This window comes from Melopsittacus undulatus, chromosome 10, assembly GCF_012275295.1.
Source record: "Melopsittacus undulatus isolate bMelUnd1 chromosome 10, bMelUnd1.mat.Z, whole genome shotgun sequence".
NCBI classification, from domain to species: Eukaryota; Metazoa; Chordata; class Aves; order Psittaciformes; family Psittaculidae; genus Melopsittacus; species Melopsittacus undulatus.
The window spans coordinates 30,227,328-30,246,217 of NC_047536.1; the positions used below are offsets into that span (position 1 = coordinate 30,227,328).

Here is an 18,890-nt window from a genome sequence, read left to right on the forward strand (position 1 = left end):
TCTCCAGGGCCTTGCAGCCAATGCCATCAGCCATTGATTACATTCCCAGTCACTGATCTTGTTATTACACTGAAATATCTCAGTCCTGTCTAAAGTGAAGGGGCAGGGGGAAGGAGAGCATCCAGATAAGCAAGGAGAGCACAGGCAGCTCTGCTGCTTGCTCTGGCCCCTTGCTCAGACCGAGCAGGGTCTGGGTGAAGCAGCAGAACCACCGATGGTGATGGTGACAACTGCACCCACAGAAGGAAAAATCCCACTGCAGAGTGTAAAACACCTCCTGAAGCCCAAAGCTGGGGGTTTGTGGCACAGGGTGGCTCTGGCAGTGGGATAGGAGCAACCCCAGGGATGCCCAGAGTGTCCATGCTCCCCCCAGCCCTGCTTGCTGTTTGGACATGGCTGCAGAGTAGGATCTGTTTATAGGGTATCCAGATCCTATAAAACTCTGTTTATAGGGAAGTAAAAGGAGTCATATGTCATTACTTTGCATAGCAACGTGTAAATTGCCAGGCAGGCACTGACCTTTTCTGACTGGGAGGGAAAGGAAAGGAGAAGGGGTGGGAAGGATGTTGGGAACAAGAGAAGGGAAAACCAGAGGTGAAGACAGCCAGCAGTGGACAGGGGAAGGCAATGACAGAAGTAAAGGGTACCCTTGTTCTCCTGTCAGGGGGTTTTCCAAGCTTTCCACACCCAGGTACCGTTAAGACCAACACCAGCAGCGCAGCATCAAGGTCAGTAGCCTGGGAAGGTGCTCCCTCATCGGCAGAGCCTTCTCCGGTGTCCTGCCCGCGCATGGGAGCTGGGATCGGCAGAGTGCCTTGAGATGCAATAATAAACAGTCAACAAGAATCACTGCTGCTCCACCAAAAAAAAAGCAGCTTAGCGGCGTTCACAGTGAGTGAGATGATTAAAGATTAACCCCCTGCCTCCTGCCTCCACCCCTCTGGGGAGTATAGGCCTTGAGGCTCAGCAAATCCTTTCAGTGAAATACCTGAAATAAAAGACAACAGATAGGGACGCAGCGAAGGCAGAAGGAGGCAGAAGGGCCAATAGCCTCGGACAAGGGAATCGGTACAATCTGGCCCGTGTTTGCTGATGATAATGCGCCTTTCCAAAGCCCTAATAGACATGGAGATGGCAGATTATAGTGCAGCACTAGACCCGGCGTATACCACCCTGGAGTTTGAGAACATGCAGGTGCTGGCTATGGGCAATGGTAAGTCCACTCCATCTTCTCCCCTCCGCTGTGGTGGGATGCGCCAGGGGATGCAGGAGAATTCCTTGGGGTGGCTTCTGAAATGGTCCTGGGGAGGGCTAGGGCATGGCAGGGACGTCAGCCAGCGGCTCCCAGTGGATCATGGGGGGGTTCTGCTTCCCTGGGGAAAAACAGAGGTGGTGAAACAATGCTGTGCTCAGCACAGGCAGGATGGTGCCCTGAAGCCTGGGCACACACCAGGAGCCAGCTACAATGAGAGGTTCCCACCAGACATTCAGTACCAGGGCTGGGGTTGAGCACAGGGGAGGTCTCGCCTCCCCCAGACCACAACTAAGAGAAGAGACTAGGCAAAAGACTGAGTGAAACACTGCTGATGGTTCATCAGAGAGACTATACAGCCTGTGGCTCCAGAGCAGAGACAGTTCCAGCTCATTGGCAACTGAAGATGGGTTTTCCCAGAGCAGAAAGCCACTTTGCATCTGGCAAGGGTAGAAATCACTACAGAAAGTGATTCAGGTACTGCCCCGAGGCCACAGCCCTTCCATTCAATGCTGCTGGGTCAGGAGGCTCAGCCCTAAGGGAAGAAGGGGACCTGGTGGGGATGGAGGAGCATTTCCATCCCTTCAGGAGGGCAGGATCACACTTAATCCAGGATTCGCAACACTGGTCCACCCATCTGGGACCAGGGAGTCCTGATGATTAAATGCTCAGAGATAACAGGAGATTCCTCACCAAGTCCCCCCCAAAGTCTCTCTAAACATGAGGTTAATGACTAAACAAAGCACATCAGAGAAAACGACCCCCCTGAGCCCTTTCCCCCTGCCTGCTGTGTCACTGAAGCTGCTGGGCACCCCTGTTCCAGAAGCACAGGCTCTTCTCTCATGGCCTGTACAGGTCTTCCCTGGGTTAGGGCTCTGCCCCATCACAGACATGACACCGTGATGCCAAAGTGGCTCTGCTGTACAATAACCCCCAGCACCCAAGGGTCTCAGCCCCTTCTCTGCTCCCAGGGGCTGGTGCTACCCACCCAGGGGTCTCAGGGCTTAGAGCAGTCCCGTTTGGATCTGCCAGTGTCCATCTGGGACAAGCCCTGGTCTTGCTCCATCTCTGTGCCCCTCTCCCACACAGGAGCTCCTGCATGGGGGCTTGTGACTTGGCGTCAACAGCGCAGAGAGACATGATAATCTTATATGATGAGATCAAGTGAGATACAAAATACACCCTGGGGTGAATGAATCAGCTGGGTCAGGCAGTGCCAATGTCTCTCCTCCTCCTCCTATGCCCAGCTCCACACCAGGGGCAGGTCTCACCTTCAGAGCTGCTTTGGCACTACAACAACTGCCCACACAACCTCTGCCTCCCACCCTAGCCAAGGACTGCAGGAGAGATCAGCTCCAGCCCAGAGGTGGCTGCTCAGCACTGAGCAAGTTTGCCACAGACCAAATGCATCCCCATGTTCAGACAGGCTTGGGGACCTCTCAAGGAGCTCCTGTCCTAACACAGGTCTCAGCTGGGAGGTCTCAAATTAAAGTCAGGTTTTTTCATTCCTCCATTTACCTTCACTCCAAACCATAAACCCACTTCACCGCAGCAGCCACAATGCTTCCTGGCACCATGAAAGAACCTTAATTGGAAAATTATCCATTAGGCAATAATTTTATTGTTGGTTGGCAATTAGAGAAAGATGTTGTAATTTCTTTGATAATGGTGCCAGTTTTTCCTGTTCTATGTTCATCTGATTATAGTATGATACACTGCTAGAAAGGGATTTATCTGGGCTCTCACAGACACACAATGTGGTTATAGGTAAATCAACTCTTCCTTTCTTGTGTTAAGTCCTATGTTCAGCTGAAATTGGAAATCTAACCAGAATCTAATCTGTCTGGAATGACCTTCACCCAGCCCAGCCCTCAGGATGCAGTGGAAGGAAGGATAGTTTTGGAGGCAAGCTCTCAAAGGGATAAGAGACAGCCAGAATGGGCTTTGGAGTGCAGAACAGAGCTTTGCAAGGACAGCTACCCCCACAGAAATGCAGCTGTGTGCCAGTGCATGCCAGGCAGGAATAGAGAGAGGCAGCAAACTGATTTAGATGGAAATCTAGGAGGGACATGAGGAATTAGAAAGAAAGGTGTCAGGGAAATTAAAGGGCTGGCTTGAGATCCTCAATGCTAGCTCACTGCTGACAAGGGATAGCAGGAGTAGGCTGTGCAGCAGCCGTTGTTAACATTCCTTTCTCTGCAAAGAGCTAGAACTGGAGCCCTGCCCCAAGCAACATTACCTCAGCAGCACCACACTCCAGCTACTGAAAGGAGTCCTACTGGTACCAGCCTTTTTATAGCATCCAGCTCCCTTTCTGCTGGGTGCCAAGTGGCAGCAGCTGTGGCCCTCCCAGGGTGATAGCTGCATCCCTGCCAAACCCAGACACCTGTAGACTCAAGTATTCAAATCCCATCAGGTTCCTGTGGCTTTGTAGATCCTGACTATCATTTGCAACCAGGGTTTCCACTGGGGCAGGGGAATGTGCCTGTGCTGATACAGGAAAATGTACATAGGAGAGGACAATTAGATCAACCAAATTAAGGGCTGATCCCTTTGGCCTTGTGGTTTGTTTGGCTTGCTGGAAGGGTTTTAGCATAGGCCTTATATGGTTTTGAGGCCCTCAGATGTCCTTTTCTACAGAGGCTGTTGCAATTCCCCATCCTCTCAAAACAGCCCTGCAAGTGCCTGACTGTAAGGACTGTGTGACACATCAGTCTCAGCTGTGGGGCTTCCAGACCCTGGAATATGCTCAACATACAGCCTCCTCCAGCCTATAGCATCACTCTTTCTTCCTCACCTAGCTTGAATCAGTCCTTCCTTGCACAGGTAGTGTTTGCCACATGAGTTTTCTAGCTGAAGCCATTTGAGTTTATATGCACTTAAAGTCTTGTTCTCCTGAAGAACCCCAGTGCAGGCTGCTGCTCCATATCTGGCACAGAGGATCTCAGGAAAGGGAGCTGACCACCTCATTTCTCTAATAGTGTCTGCTCAGGGCTATCTTGGGCTCTTTCAGTGCTGTAACATAAACACCTCTCTAATAAATCAGCTGCTCACCCTGAGCTGTAATACCTCAGCTTTAACTCTGCACCAGCTTTTTGTCTGGCCACACTACTGCAGGTCAAAGCGCTTGCAAATCCCAAAGGAATTTTGGCTCTGCACTGTGACTCCTGCAACTGAGTTTCCGCTTTGTCTGAAGGTGTTGCTAGAATCAGGTCTTTGGGAAGAGCTTTTTCACCCTGGCACATGGGGAGCTTTGGCACAGTCGAAATACAATGACTTAACACACTCGGAGCATCCCACCAGTTCGTACCCATCTCTCTGACCTGGCTCTCTCTGGCTGCAGTTAACCTGGTCTTCCAAAAGTTAAGCCTCTCAACTGGAAACTGAGTTAGGAAATGTTGTCTGTCTCTCTCACCGTCTTCTTCTTCCTGTGTCCTTCCCCAAGCAGACACGTCTCCATCAGAAGCCTCCAACCTCAACACTTCCAACAGCATCGGGGTGAGCGCACTGTGTGCCATCTGTGGGGACCGCGCCACAGGGAAGCATTATGGGGCTTCCAGCTGTGATGGCTGCAAGGGCTTCTTCAGGAGGAGCGTCCGGAAGAACCACATGTATTCCTGCAGGTAAGGACAGAGAGAACAGAGTAATGTGGCTGAGAGAAAACAGTCCTTAGGAGCTGAATGACAAAGCCCTCAAAGCACAGCAGCATCCTGCATCCTCTCTGCATCCTCCATCACCTTCCCTGACCTCAATCCCCAGCTGGAAAGGGTCAGAGACTGCTCTCACTGTGGGATTGGCCCCCCCATGATCACTGGGAAAGACCCTGGGAGGCCTTGCCCCAGTCTTCAGGGGGAAAACATGTGCTCTTGCAAATGGATGTGGCCAACTGTGGCTGTGGCCAGCAAGCAAGGTGATGACAGGAGGAGCTACAAGCTGGGTGGCATAGCATGCGCCTTGTGTCACTGATGGTAGCCCATGGCTCTCCTGTGCCATCAGTAACTGTGACCTGCCTGTCCCCTGCTCTGAGCAACGCACACATAAAGTGTCACAGAGGAAACCACAGAATCCTTAGCTCAGAGAGCCTAAATCACTCAGCTTTTTGAGTGAGTTACTCCTGGTGGCCTGACAGCCACTTGGAGAACGTGAAGAGCAACGTGACTCAAACCTGAGTGAGAAAAAGAAGCCTCAGGTTTATGAGTGCACCCCAGGTTTATTAAAGCTGCTGCCCAGGGAGTACCCTCCCCACATTTCCATTGGAAAAGCTGAAGTGCCCAGTTCTTTGGAGACAAGGGCTTTTATATAAGTGCTACAGAAATGCTTAGAAAGATGCTTTCAGGCATCATTTGGGCAAACCTTAAGCCTTCAAAAAGCATGGTAGCAACAAGCCTTTTTGGAAGCTACAGAGCTCAGCATGGCTGGGAGCCCTTTTCCAGCTCTGTACACCTTTGCCTTTACTTTGCAAGCTTGATCAAGCCCCAGTAAATCAGAGCAAAGTTGCAAGTGAAATTCATGCTGCAAATGGCCACCACACACATCAGAGACTAGTGTTTGCCCCCCATGTGCAATGGATTTGGTGATACAAGTGTGGAGGGAAGGAGCTGGTTGCTTCCCAAGTGCTCTCTGAAGTGCATGTGGCTGCAGAGCTGTTTGCACACCAGTGATGCTGTTCAGAGGTCAGAACCAACATGCCTGGACACAGCCCTGGAGAGATGCAGGGACTTAAACCCACTTCTTAACCTTACTGACTCAAGAACAACCTTCTACCCTTTTTTAATTCACATAAATACATTCTTCCTCCCTTCTAACTGGGATCTAACAACAGAGGCTACCAAGTTGGCTCTGACTCTCCTGGCTCACACTTCTAATTTCACTGGGGCTTGTTAATGCATCTCGAGCATCCTGTGCCTAGTGGCCAGCAGCCTGAGCTCCTGCATGCAGCTGTCAGCTCTAATCCATCCTTATTGAACATCCAGAGGTAGAGCAGAGGGCTGAGATGTTCAGTGCTAAGAAGAAACCTCAGGCTAAAACATGGAAATGGCACAGACCAGGGCTCCTTTCTCAGGGTGAGCGTCTGGGAACCTGCTCTCTGTCTTGGAGCCTTTGGGCTCAGTCTTGCTGCTCCTCACACTTCTCTTCCTTCCCAGGTTTAACAGGCAGTGTGTGGTAGACAAAGACAAAAGGAACCAGTGCCGATACTGCAGGCTGAAGAAGTGCTTCCGAGCAGGAATGAAGAAGGAAGGTGGGTGATGACATGGCTTCCCTGTGCTCCCCCCAGCAGCAGTCAAACTGTCTGCCTATGTTCGAGGATGTCCTTGCAGCCCAAGGCCAGTTCCTGCCATGCTCATGCTTGCCCCATCCTAGCCCTTTCTTCCCTCCACAGTGCTCTCTGTGCACAGATCCATTGTAGGGGAGTATAGGAAGAGTTTTGTCCTCCAGTGATGAGCCTTGCATGTACCCAACCTGCCCACCCCCACGCATGCAAAGCCCTTGCAAGCAGACACTGTCCCAACAGCTGAGGGCAAGGCATGGGGGCCCTGTGTGCAATCACACTCAGTTTCACAACACTTCTCATGGCACCTCTCAAATGCCATCAAAGACAAGCCCAGGACAGAATTACCCATACTTGTTCACACAAATCACAGTGGGCCTCTTCAGCCCATTCTCCCTCACACTGACACACAAATCACTTTATGTGCTCCCACATAACTGGGGCATCCAAGCAGTTTAGGAATGCTTCTCAACATCCCTGAGAAGCAGAAACTTCCAAGAAGGCCTGGAAATTTGAACATACTTTGGGAAAACTGCTCTAAGTGCTGTTGTCACCGTGAAACCCAAGGCTGGACAGGTGAGTCCAGCAAAGGTCCAGCTGTCCTTTTGCACCTTTTTTTCCTAATATGAATATAAGTTTTTGCTGACCCTCTGCAGAGAGCTTAGTTCTATGAGATACACCCACCACAGCAGAAAATACCCAGAGCAAGGTGGAACATTTTGGCTATTTAACTCCATATGAAATGAGTAAAGATACCCATCTCCCTGCATGGCCCAGGGCCACCCCACCACCTTCCCTGCTTCTCTGTCTCCGCACCCTTCTAGGTCCCCATGTCTCAGACATGGACAGGACTCACCCTCTTCTTAGCCCTGCTTGGTTCTCAGGAGTATGTGCAGTGAAGCTGCTGTGGCCCTGCCGATGGTCCCACTGGTGGCTCTTTGTTAAAGGGAAAAGCTGTCAGGAGCAGCCCAGAGGAGCAGCTTGGCATGGCACAGAACTCACACCACTGATGTCTGCAAAGGGACAACCAGGAGGCATTTGGCCCTGATGTTCCATGTGCTCCATTAAACCCTGTGCTCCCCCACAGTTCACACCCCCTCAAGGAGAGACTAAGGGGAAACGGGGTCCTTGAAGACAACAGAAAAGTACCAGCAGTACCTGGGTGGCTTCCCCAGGAACACCGGCCTGGGGGAACCCCTCTGACCAGAAACGTTTATTCCATGTTAAAGGGGATGACGAATTGCAAGGAACTTGGCTTGGCTCTTACTGCAGAACACAGGAATCCTCCTCTCTCTGCAGCACCCACTCATCCCATGCCCGGAGCTTTGCTGCTGTCTGTTAATATTCAATAGAAGTTACATTAGGTGCATGACCAGCTAATACTGAGCAAACATTTGGAAAACATCATGGCGTGACTGAACTCGGGGTCCTGCTACTGATAACAAGCAGCATAACCTTGAGAGCTCCTATTTACAGCCGCTGACTGCAGGGCTTTGCTTCTGGCCCAGCCTCATTATTGCTTTTTATCAGGTGGATTTATACATTGAGAACGTATCAATCCCGAGAGCCACCAGCCTAAGGCAGGGACTGTTCTGTTTCCCCTGCCATCGATCAATACCTTATTTGAGCAGATGGCTTTGACTGGCATGGCTGTGGGGAGTTACAACCAGCCCATGGCTTCGTGGCACACAGAGGCAAATCCTCCCCCCAGCACTGCTGCTTCTGCTCTGGCTGCTGCTGTCTATAGACTCAAGACCATGCAGGGAGACACAGTGGGTCAAACCTGTCCTGGGACTCTCTTTACAATACAGTATGGGAGAGCTCAGTTGCTCTGGATAGATAAATAGAAGCTGTTCTACATCTCCTTCCTTATTGTAGCTTAGATGGAAGATTTCCAACTGCACCTACCTGGTGCAAGAGCTTCCCAGACAGAGCACACAGAAGGCATGTGGACAGACAAGGAAGCCATGCAGATTCCTCCATTTCAAACATAAGCTTTGGGCTATGGGTGAGCATGGCCACTGTTTCAGACCCCTTATATTGAAATCAAAAAACTCAGAACCAGATCCTTTGAAAGGAAACTTTCATATTGAAGTCTTAAAGCTTTGAAGCAGGTGTTTGGGTTCTGTAATAATCCCATCACAGGAAAGCCTAATAAAGCCAATCTGAAAACAGATCCATCAGACATAGACAGTTCTCACAGGCATCCCATCACAAAGCTGCCCTGCCAGGTAGGGAAGCTGGGAAACTGCTTCTAAAGAAAGTGAATGCCAAGTCTATGCTACTTTCTGATGTTCATTGTCATGGAGGAGCTGCAGCTCAGCCAAAATAACTCTCTTGCAGCTGTACAAAATGAACGGGACCGAATCAGCACCCGCAGATCAAGTTATGAAGACAGCAGCTTGCCCTCCATCAATGTCTTACTGCAGGCAGAAGTCCTGGCACAACAGGTACCTCTCTTTCTTCTTTGGCAAATACAAAAGCATCGGGCACTATCTGGCTAGTAAAGCCAGTTGTGTATTTAATAGCGGAGTCACCAAATTACCACCTCTTTCCTGAAAGTAACTTATCTGCGAACTCAACATTGGCTTTTCAAAGGCATTTGTTACCTGAAACCATCCCTCTAATGCTCCTTGGTCCAGATCTCAGCTGTAGTAAGTAATACACAGTAATCTGTTCTGCTTGGTTGTGACACATGAAGGCTGGAGAGCCTGCTGGAAGAAAATAGAGTAGAATCATTGAAATCCAAGGAGCTGCAGGCACCTAAGCCAGCCAAGGGGCTGGCCTCACATGAACAATCTCCCTTCCCATCGGCTGCTATGAACTTTAGATTGTGGCTTCCTGCAGTTTCATGAGGAAATCAGTTTCATGTTTCTTTTATGCAGATATTCTTTCCAGTGTTTGCTTTTGAGCCCCCATTCCCACAAGCATACTGCCAAGACTGATTTCCTAGAGCATTCACCTGAAAAGATGAATCTGATTTAGGAATCTGGATACTGCAAACAGTGTGCATGAGATCAGCACTCTATGGGAGGACACAGGACAGGATGGGAGGGTGCAGGCTGCAGGGAGGGTTTGTCTGCAAGAGCAAGTGATGAAGATGGGGCTGGAGGAAAGAGCTGCCACTCTTCATGGGAGGTGGGGAGAGCAGCACTCCTTGTGCCAGGGAACATGAAGAGGTGCTTGAGTTGGCAGTCCATGATCCTTCTTGCTTCAAGGGTCATCTCACCCTGAAGGCTGTCCTGGGAGATGCTTCAGGGCAGGACGAGCTGTGCTTAGGCTGTAAGGTCCACTTCCCCAAGGAGGGGATATGCCAGAAGGGCCAAGGGCCAATCCTGTACACAAGAAGCATATCAATCTCATCCTGCGTCTCACCTTGTCCTACACATGTCCACCCTATAAAATTAGTATCAGTGCTGCTGCCAAAGGTGTGAGATAAGGGGGTCTCAAGCCACCAGATCTGCAAGAGAAGGACATTTCTCAGACAATGAGTCCTCTATCATCATATGTAAGTGTGGAGCAGGGTCTGCTGATAAAAGCTACAACCATCAACAAATCCAGGGGAGCTGCTGCTCTCCCACAGAGCACGGGGAGACTCATTAAACAAGGCAGGCTCCAGCGTGCTAATTGGTAACTTTTATGTGCCTACCTAATTAGAACAAGATACTGCTGAGGAGCTGCTTTCTCCAAGCTCTTGGGTCACACACTCAGAGGTCTCTCTTTATTTGCTAAGCCTTCCGGGCTCTCCGATTAGGGTAATACATGGTGAGATTTTTACAATCGTATTTATTCAATAACAGCTCGAGAGCTGGAAAGCTTCCAGGTAATGCAACCTGGGGCAAAAAAAGTGCAGGTGGCATTAGAACCTTATTTCCTTTGCAAGGTCCAAGCTGCAAACGCTGGCAGGAACAGGACAGGAAGAGCTGATGTTGTACAAGAGCACAGAGGGCAGGCGGAGGGCAGCGATGGGCTTAAGTTAATCGCTTACAGGAGCATGAGGATAAGTAGTGACTAAGGGCAAATTTTCAGATGAGCTGGGTAAGCAGCTATGCGTGAGAACCAGGGAGGAGGTTGGGTGCCTGGTTTGGAGGAGATGTTCTTTCAGGCTCTGTGTGACAGTACTTGCAGAGCTCTGAGGCTTGTCCTTTGTAAATGAAACAGCCCCATTTGCCTCTGCAATCACAAATAATTCGCATGCAAAAAGTTCTTCTGGGGCAGTTTGTACATCAGCAGATTTGCCAAAAGGGCCTAAAAGCTGAGAAGTAAAGCCTGCAGGTGTCCTGTCAAAAGCAAACAAGGCAGGTCTGGACAAGCACTAGTTGTGGAGCAGAGTGAAATGTGCAGCAGTTCTCTGCCCTTTAGTGGGACAAGTAGCTTGTGTACCAGCACTGGGTGGATGTGTCCTGGCTACTGGTGAGGCTGACTGCTACATAAGTCCTTTTGCTCTCTCCTGGGTCTTGGCTGAGCACAGGTGTTCAATGGAAGGACAACCTTCACTTTAGAAACATTTCTTCCCTGCTTTCCAGTCTGTTCAAGGCATGACAGCTTACCAAGATGATCCACAGCCTCAGCTACAAAGCATTCCATGTTCACAGATCCCAAGCTGATCTCAGTTTAAATGAGTTTAAATGTATTGTAGAGGCTGGGTGTGCAATGGAGGAGGCAATTATTGATGCTGGAGTCTGCATCAGCACAACCCACAGGCTGGGGATTTTCCTGCCTATGTTTTCCTCTGTGGCACTGAAAACTAAAGAATCACTTCTCTCCTTCCAGATATCATCCCCAGTTCCTGTGCTCAATGGAGACATCCGAGGGAAGAAGATTGCCAACATCTCCGATGTGTGCGAGTCCATGAAGCAACAGCTGCTGGTGCTGGTGGAATGGGCCAAGTACATCCCTGCCTTCTGTGAGCTGCCCTTGGATGACCAGGCAAGTCCCTTCATCCACTCCACTTCGCTCTGCCCTAGTGAAGGCAGCAGGGAGCTGAAGGAGAGCCAGGCAGCTGAGACCTTCAAAGGAGAGGGGCATTGACACTCTGTTATCCTAACTGCTCCAGCTGATTGGGAATGGCATCCATACAATGCCAGCACAGGCCATTTGCATGTGCAGCTAATCAGTCGATGAGCACAGTAATGATAATGCTGAGCTTAAATTAGGTACATAATCAGATGCATATTTTGCATGGGCCTTTTGGTCAGTTATTTGTTATTTATAGTTTGTGTAGCACTCTGAATACCTGAAATGCTATACAAATGCTAAGAGTAATCAGACTTGGTAGGACAAATTCCTAGCCTAGTTTGTTCTTAAATTTAAGTGCAAACCTGCCTGTCTATCTTTCTGCTTCTTGCCTGGCCACATGTTTGTATCCATTCTCCTGGCGTGGAATTATTGAAAGTAAACATAAGTTTGCTCCCAAGGCAGGGTTAACAACCAGGAATATATTTGCATTTAACAAAGAGATAGCACTGGTGGCAGGGTATAGCACTTCTGGCAGTGGCCAGCACAGGTAGGAAGGTTTTCCTAATCTGTTGCACAGTCACAAGACCAGATGTGTTCTTTTCAGCTGGAATCAGTTTCCAGCCCTATAGACCTAGAGGTAATTTTTATACTATAAAGATAAAAGATATCCAGAAAGTAAGAGCTGATCAAAACCCCCTAAATCCTAAATCTGAGCTCTTCGGCAACAGCAGCACAGAGCCCTACAGAATTCAGCACTATTAACACGTGAGCATGTCTCCCTCTGTTCCATTGTGTGCAAGTGCTAAATTGTTTAAAATGGTAAGAAACCTGTTAAACTCCTAAGGCAAATACAACTAAAAAAGTATGAAAAGCAAAATGGACTCCAGTGGCAAATGACATTTACCCAGCACACAGGCCGCAGCCCAGTGGAGGCTCAGGGGAGCTCTGTACAATCCATTGCATCCTTGTGCCATTTGGAACAGAGGCAGTAAACCTGGTTAATAACACTTCAAACTACAGCAATTTCCACATGAGCTCATTTTACAATTGTGGGGCTGCAAAATTTCTCGAAGAAGAAAACAAACCTAAAGATGACATTGTCTGGATCCTGCCTTCCTGCAGCAGAGGGGCTGCTCCATGGGTTTGGCTCATCTGAAATAGGTCTGTTAGGACCAGCCGCCTCTCATCATGAGCAGTTCCCAATCTGTCCGAAAGGGCTTGAAAGACTGTGATGCATTAATGTGCTTTTGAATGACAATCTGAAGACAGAGGCAGCAGATAATCAGAGGAGTGCAGGAGGAAGGACAGACTGACAAGGGGCAGCAATGAACAAAACTAAGTGCAAGCAGCTGTCCTAGGGACATAAGAGCCAGTCCAGACATGTCCAGTGGCAACATTTAATGTTAGGAAACGCTCTTACATTGCCACTAAAATGTTGCCTGAGAATGAATCATCACAGCCATCATTTTTATAGGAAAAGTCATACCCAACCCCTTATTTTTCCTCGGCACCAAAATCTCAAAGTACTGGATATGGTGGGCAAAGCCTACTCATTTTGAAGTCAAAATTCTACTTTGTTGTGTTACAACTCCTATATTCATCCTAGTTCACAACAGAGTGACATATTTCAGGTTGATCACTGCAAGCATAAATATCAAATGAGATGGCTTTTCCTTGTTGAAGTAATTGAATTTAACCCTGCTCAAACAAGTAAATTTTATGGAAACAAAAATGATGGTTCCAAACTGAGCTTTCCTGCCTTTGTATTAAGCAGGTTATTTCTATAGGAAAGTTTTGCTCTCCCTTGGGACTTGAAGTTTTTCCATCCTTCTCCAAGTTGCATTAGATAGGAAAGTTCAGTTTTGTGCAGCTCTGGTAATGACAAGGAGCTTGGCTAACATATCCACCATGTTTGGATAGCAATAGAGAGAGGTTAGATGTTGGTGTATAGATAAAGGTTCCCCACTATCATGTGTGTGTAGTCTTTTTGCAAGGACCTCCGCTCTATTTTCCATGATTCTTTTCACCCTCTGCAAGAAATAATATCCCTCTCTCAGCCATGAGCATCTTTTCGAACCAGAGCTCTCTTCCACGGGTGACACATTCTCCTGGCATTTCTGGTAGGGTAAGACTTCTCTTGGCTTTGTCAGATGCTGAGGGAGAGCACACTGGAGAAGGGCACCATTCCCATCAAGACACACTTCTCAGAGTCTCCCCATTAATGTTTAATGATTGTTTTCTCCAGCAGAGGCTCCTGGCTGGACATTAAGAAGCCTCCGTGTCAGGCTGTCCAATCGTTAACTTCTGTTTCTGCCTAAATCTCTGGAATTTTTAACTGAAGGAGGGCAAAAGATTCAGAACATTCTCAGGAGCTGCTCAAGGGTGTAAAATGAAACACTTCAATCATTAACATCACAGCAGAAAAACATCCCTTTGGCTTCCCTGGCCCAAATGTCCATTGCTGTGGTGGGAATGAATGGCCAGAGGGTGAGCCCACCAGCCAGGCGGATGCGAGTCCCCATAAGCATGATTTCAGGGGAAGTGGGCATGTTCCACAGGCACAGCAACTGTCCACAGCAGTGGATTGTACTTCTCCCCACTTCCCAGGCTGGAGCATGGTCACTGGTTCTGTACCTGGTAGGAGTTGCCTTGACTGCAGATAGCCCACTGTGAATATATCCCACTGCTGGTGTGAGGTCCTGGGACAGTCTAGCATGGTCTTGCTCATGACATGTGCCATGAATATGGGATGTTTCAGGTGCCAGTGGTCCTGATGGATTTAGAGATGTTTATGCACAGGTGTAAACCATTATTTGATCCCTTTCTCTGACTGTGACCAGACAGGGGCTCTCACTCCCCATCCTTGAGTCCAGTAGAGGAATGCTGGGCTTGCTTACATGGAATCACAGCCTTGTGTCTGCCTCTGCATCACCCAAATAACTTTCCCCTGCCCTTGCAGGTAGCGCTGCTGCGAGCACATGCAGGCGAACACCTGTTACTGGGAGCTGCCAAGAGGTCCATGGTGTTTAAGGATGTCTTGCTGCTAGGTAAGAGCACCCAGCCCATCTGCTTCTGTGAAGCTTCCCCACCGGGTGAAGGGGAGGGTGGTTCAGTGTTTGCAGACATCCTTTTTGCAGGGTGGTGGCTTGAGCTCCTCTGTATTTTAGTGAGCCTAACACAACCTTTGGGTGCAGCTGATGTTCACATCAAGGCCATGACATGTGGCAAAGCTGGGGAGCTGTGAACATTCACATTGAAACCACAAGGTCTGTGGAAGCGGGCTATGGTGTGACTGAGAAAAAGGCTCTTGCTCCCTGGTCAGCTTTTGCTCACTTGAGTGACTCCTCTGTAAGGAGAGGCTGCTCTGGCAACACAGATCAGCATTGCTGGTGGGCTGAGCCAGGCAAGGGACAGAAGGAGGAATTTCTTAAGTCCTCCACCCACAAAATCACCTCAGCATTGGTTAGTGGGTTCTGAACTCCTTGGTACCCCTGATGAGTCTTGGGTAATGACAAGGTGATGGTCTCTGTGCTGCTTGTCTAAAGGAAACGACCACATCATCCCCCGGAACTGCCCTGAGCTGGTGGAGGTGAACCGTGTGGCCATCCGCATCCTGGACGAGCTGGTCCTCCCATTCCAGGAGCTGCAGATAGACGACAATGAATATGCCTGCTTGAAAGCCATCATCTTCTTTGACCCAGGTATGCTCCAGCTTGGTGAGGGGACTAGCTTGGGTTATGCCGACTAATGCCAGACCTGAATTGTCAAAATGCTGCCTGATCTCCTCTCTGGGCTAGACTTTCATAGTGGAAGAGGAGAAGTCATCCTAAGAAGGGAAAAAACATCCCTTAGAGATGATAAGAGAATCAGAGAGAGCTCACTTTAGCCTGCACCCAGATTTCATGTGGTTACTGAAGGGCAGCTCCTAGGGAAGCAGCCTGCACAATCGGTCCTATGGGTTGTTTCAGATGCCAAAGGACTGAGCGACCCCTCCAAGATTAAGCGGATGCGGTACCAGGTACAGGTCAGCCTGGAGGACTACATCAATGACCGGCAATATGACTCACGGGGCCGCTTCGGGGAGCTGCTGCTGCTGCTGCCTGTGCTGCAGAGCATCACCTGGCAGATGATAGAGCAGATCCAGTTCGTCAAGCTCTTTGGCATGGCTAAGATTGACAACCTGCTGCAAGAGATGCTGCTGGGAGGTGAGTACTTGAGGGTCCTCTCAGTGTTCCCTGACCACTATCCCCTTGAGAACCTCCATATCTATTGTCTCCTACATGAAAAAGGTAGAGACAGCCTGTGTGCAGGTCAGCCCTTGACTCATACAAGATCATCTCCTCCTAGCATTGACAGGGCTAAAGAGTCCTCCACTTCCGCTCACCTAAAGAGATGCAGTAGCTCTGTATGCATTTAGAGAGGCATCCCCAGCCCTAGCTTTGCTGTGCAGATTCCCTCCAGCCATTTCACTAATCCTCCTCTGCATCAGAAAGGAGTCATCAAAACACAAAGACCTGAAAGCTCAGGTTGAAAGAATGTCCCAGATTTTCTAGTGGGAGGCATCCAATGAGACAAAACAAAATGAAGAGTTGCCACTGTGCTATTCTTTACATGGAGTTGTGACTCAGGAGGAGAGGATTATAATCTGTATAAGGAAATGCAGGCAGCAGGCAGGGGTTAGTGAGGTAGTTTCCTCATCCATGGAACAAAATGGAAAGGGTGTGCTCCAATCACGTGCACAAGCTGATCATGCACAAAGCCTTGGACATTTTGGTGCAGTGGGTCTGCCCAACTGAATTGTCTCCTTCTGCTATTGTGGCAACTGATGTCTTTTAGGCTCATCAAGTGAAACACCGCATACTCACCACCCCCTGCACCCTCATCTGATCCAGGAGAACCTGGGAACAAACGTCATTGTGGCCAACACAATGCCTCCTCAGATGCACAACGGGCAGATGTGTGAGTATCACCTGAGAGATGGAGAGCTCCCAGGAGAAAATGAGCTTTCAAGTGTGTCTTGAAAGTAGTTTCTACCCTGCAAGGAGATTTCCATGCAGGACAGACCCTCTGATAATAAGTGTGTGAGAAATTCCTATGCAGAAAGGAGGGAAAGACAAACAGAAAGGTGGGTTAGGTTAGATTAGATTAGTCTAGACTGATTCAACAAGATGTTCCCTGGCAGACTGTAACTTTTACATAGCCTTTAAGGGATGAATGATCCCGTCCAGTGCCTATTGAAATCAGTGGGAAGGCTCCCCTTCCCTTTAATGGTGCAGACAGAACTTGCTTTGCCCTCTGCAAAAAACACAGGCCACCACACAGGGCACCACATGGGAATTTGGGCTGAGATGGCCTCTCCTGAGCAAAAAAATGGCCAGTACAGGTCAAAATGCCAGCAACTTGACCCATTCAATGTTCATTATTGTGGTTCTTCAAGAGAATCTAACAGTGCCTGGGCAGCCTCACAGCAAACACACAAGCCATTAGGAGCTATGGCTTCAGTACAGAGCCTCTGCCTGCTTACATCTGAGCCCCACATGACTGAGGACAGATGCCAATGCTGTCAGGTCCATGAGGCCGCCTTTTAATTCTGTTTCTCCCTCTGTAGCTACTCCAGAAACTCCACAGCCATCTCCACCTGCGGGCTCAGGGCCAGAGCAATACAAGCTGCTGCCTGGAGCCATTGCAACTGTGGCCAAACAGCCCACCTCCATCCCACAACCTGCCATCACGAAACAGGAGGTCATCTAGCAACCTGCAGACCAGCTGGCTTCATTCAGAAGACTGTGTGGGAGAAAAGCCCAAACTGCCTCTGCCACTGTGAAAAGAGAACCCATCCAGAGTTCCCTGGGTGCAAACACATGGACTTGCTTCTTGGACTGGTCCACCGTCACCAAAAGCTGTCTTCCTGCAGCTACAGACAGCACGTGCCATGGGCAGCCCTGAGCCCCAGAACTAAGGCTGAAGCCTTATTGAAACCCTCAGTCCTTGTGAGAAGGGCCAGATTTCTGCCTCCCTGTGTGGGGAGGTTGCAGTGACTGGGGGCTGTTCCCCCACTGCCACTTCTCAGCATTGGTTCAGCACACATCAGACCCAGCGAACAAGCAATTCTCTGTGCTGTGTGAGCGGAGGGCTTCACTCCCGCAGCCATGCCAGCTCCCCAGACAGTCCCCAAGCCCAGACAAACTTGATGGAGATGGCAGCTCCCCCAGGAGCCTTGCATCAGGTGAACCATATGGGTTTTGCCCAGGCAGCACTGCCAGAACCGCTCCTCAGCCTTGGCTAGTCCCACCTCTGTGCATGGTGTCACCCTACAATGCACTAATCCCCCCAAACCAGACAGGTCTAACACATCTTTCCAGCTGATACTGGGGCAAAGTCTGGCCCATGAGGATTTTCCACTGTTTGGATCCTTCTGTCTTTTGCAGTGTTTTGTTATTTCCATGCCATGATCACCCGCCCAACCACTGCCAAACCCTTCCCCTACACTACTTACTGCCTCCTCACTACCTGAACTGGGAAGTTGGGGGACCAAGGGGTTCAGGAGATTTCAGCTAATGGGATGGGGTCACCCTCGTACAGGCTGACAGCAGGCAGCAGTGCCCAAAATATTACTGGCCCCACTATTGCTTCTCAGCACTCACAAAACCACTGGATGCTTACTTGGAAGGAAGCAGGAGGAAGGATGGATGAAGGGGAGATACCTGTGAGGGTGAGAAGAGCCTGAGCCTCACAGACTGGACCAACACCTTGGGCTGCCCAAGTGCTGGGAGCATTGTGACTAGGATCTCAGTTCAGACCCAGCTTTAATGCTACTATATGCCATATAATTTATCTTTCCAATCCAGTGCCACTCCTTCAGCTTAGAGTGAGTGGCTGATAACAGATTTATAGTTCTTCATAACATGATAAGAACTCATTATGGCTCCTTCAGACCTTAGAGGGTTTGAGGGCAGCAACCTCAAAACCACAATGCTTCAAGTCCTGCAGAGAATGACAGAGGACAAGGAAATACCCTGTGTCCCCCAGGCCCCTTGGCTCTGCACCCACCTGCCACAGTCCCTACTTCTCTGTGCCTGCCTGTGCCAAAACCCCACAGATCTGACCTTTGGTTTACAGCTGGATACAGGGAAGGAGCCCTCCCATGCCCAGCACTTGCATCCCTGGGTGCCAGCAAGGCTGGAGCTCACAGAGCCCTGCAGGGCTTCAGCCCTGAGTCACTTTTGGCAGCACAAGGCAATAGCAGTTCTCACCAACCATGGACTATGTGTGTGTGGTGCTGGCCTTGGGGAAGTTGGAGCTGGGGGAACCATGGCTGTGGAGAGGTCTCTGGCAGGAAGGAATCTGAGCCAGCCCAGTCAGGGGAGCTGCACATCTGCCCCTTGATTTCCAATGCAAAAATGAAACACC

At 49.5% G+C, this 18,890-nt stretch overlaps 1 protein-coding gene across 2 annotated transcripts; it reads left to right on the forward strand.

The window, feature by feature from the left end:
- The first annotated feature begins 1,092 nt into the window (after positions 1 to 1,092).
- Positions 1,093 to 17,585, forward strand: HNF4A (hepatocyte nuclear factor 4 alpha). 2 transcript variants are annotated; one of them, XM_005146733.2, is made up of 10 exons: positions 1,093 to 1,213; positions 4,701 to 4,875; positions 6,397 to 6,491; positions 8,865 to 8,971; positions 11,295 to 11,450; positions 14,440 to 14,527; positions 15,026 to 15,181; positions 15,449 to 15,685; positions 16,317 to 16,439; positions 17,089 to 17,585. In XM_005146733.2, the coding sequence occupies exons 1-10, from the start codon at positions 1,093 to 1,095 to the stop codon at positions 17,229 to 17,231; spliced, it is 1,401 nt and encodes a 466-aa protein (XP_005146790.1). In that variant the 3' UTR covers positions 17,232 to 17,585. The 2 variants fall into 2 exon arrangements, with proteins under 2 accessions (XP_005146790.1, XP_033922838.1); XM_034066947.1 differs by having other exon boundaries at positions 4,698 to 4,875; positions 17,089 to 17,231.
- Positions 17,586 to 18,890: the final 1,305 nt, after the last annotated feature.

What these genes read in the sequence shown, in the direction of transcription:
- HNF4A (XM_034066947.1), top strand. Translation starts at nt 1,093, where the DNA reads ATGATAATGCGCCTTTCCAAAGCCCTAATAGACATGGAGATGGCAGAT. An exon ending in AGCAGGAATGAAGAAGGAAG is followed by an intron (nt 6,492 to 8,864) that starts GTGGGTGATGAC and finishes ACTCTCTTGCAG; the next exon opens with CTGTACAAAATGAACGGGAC. An exon ending in TAAGGATGTCTTGCTGCTAG is followed by an intron (nt 14,528 to 15,025) that starts GTAAGAGCACCC and finishes GCTTGTCTAAAG; the next exon opens with GAAACGACCACATCATCCCC.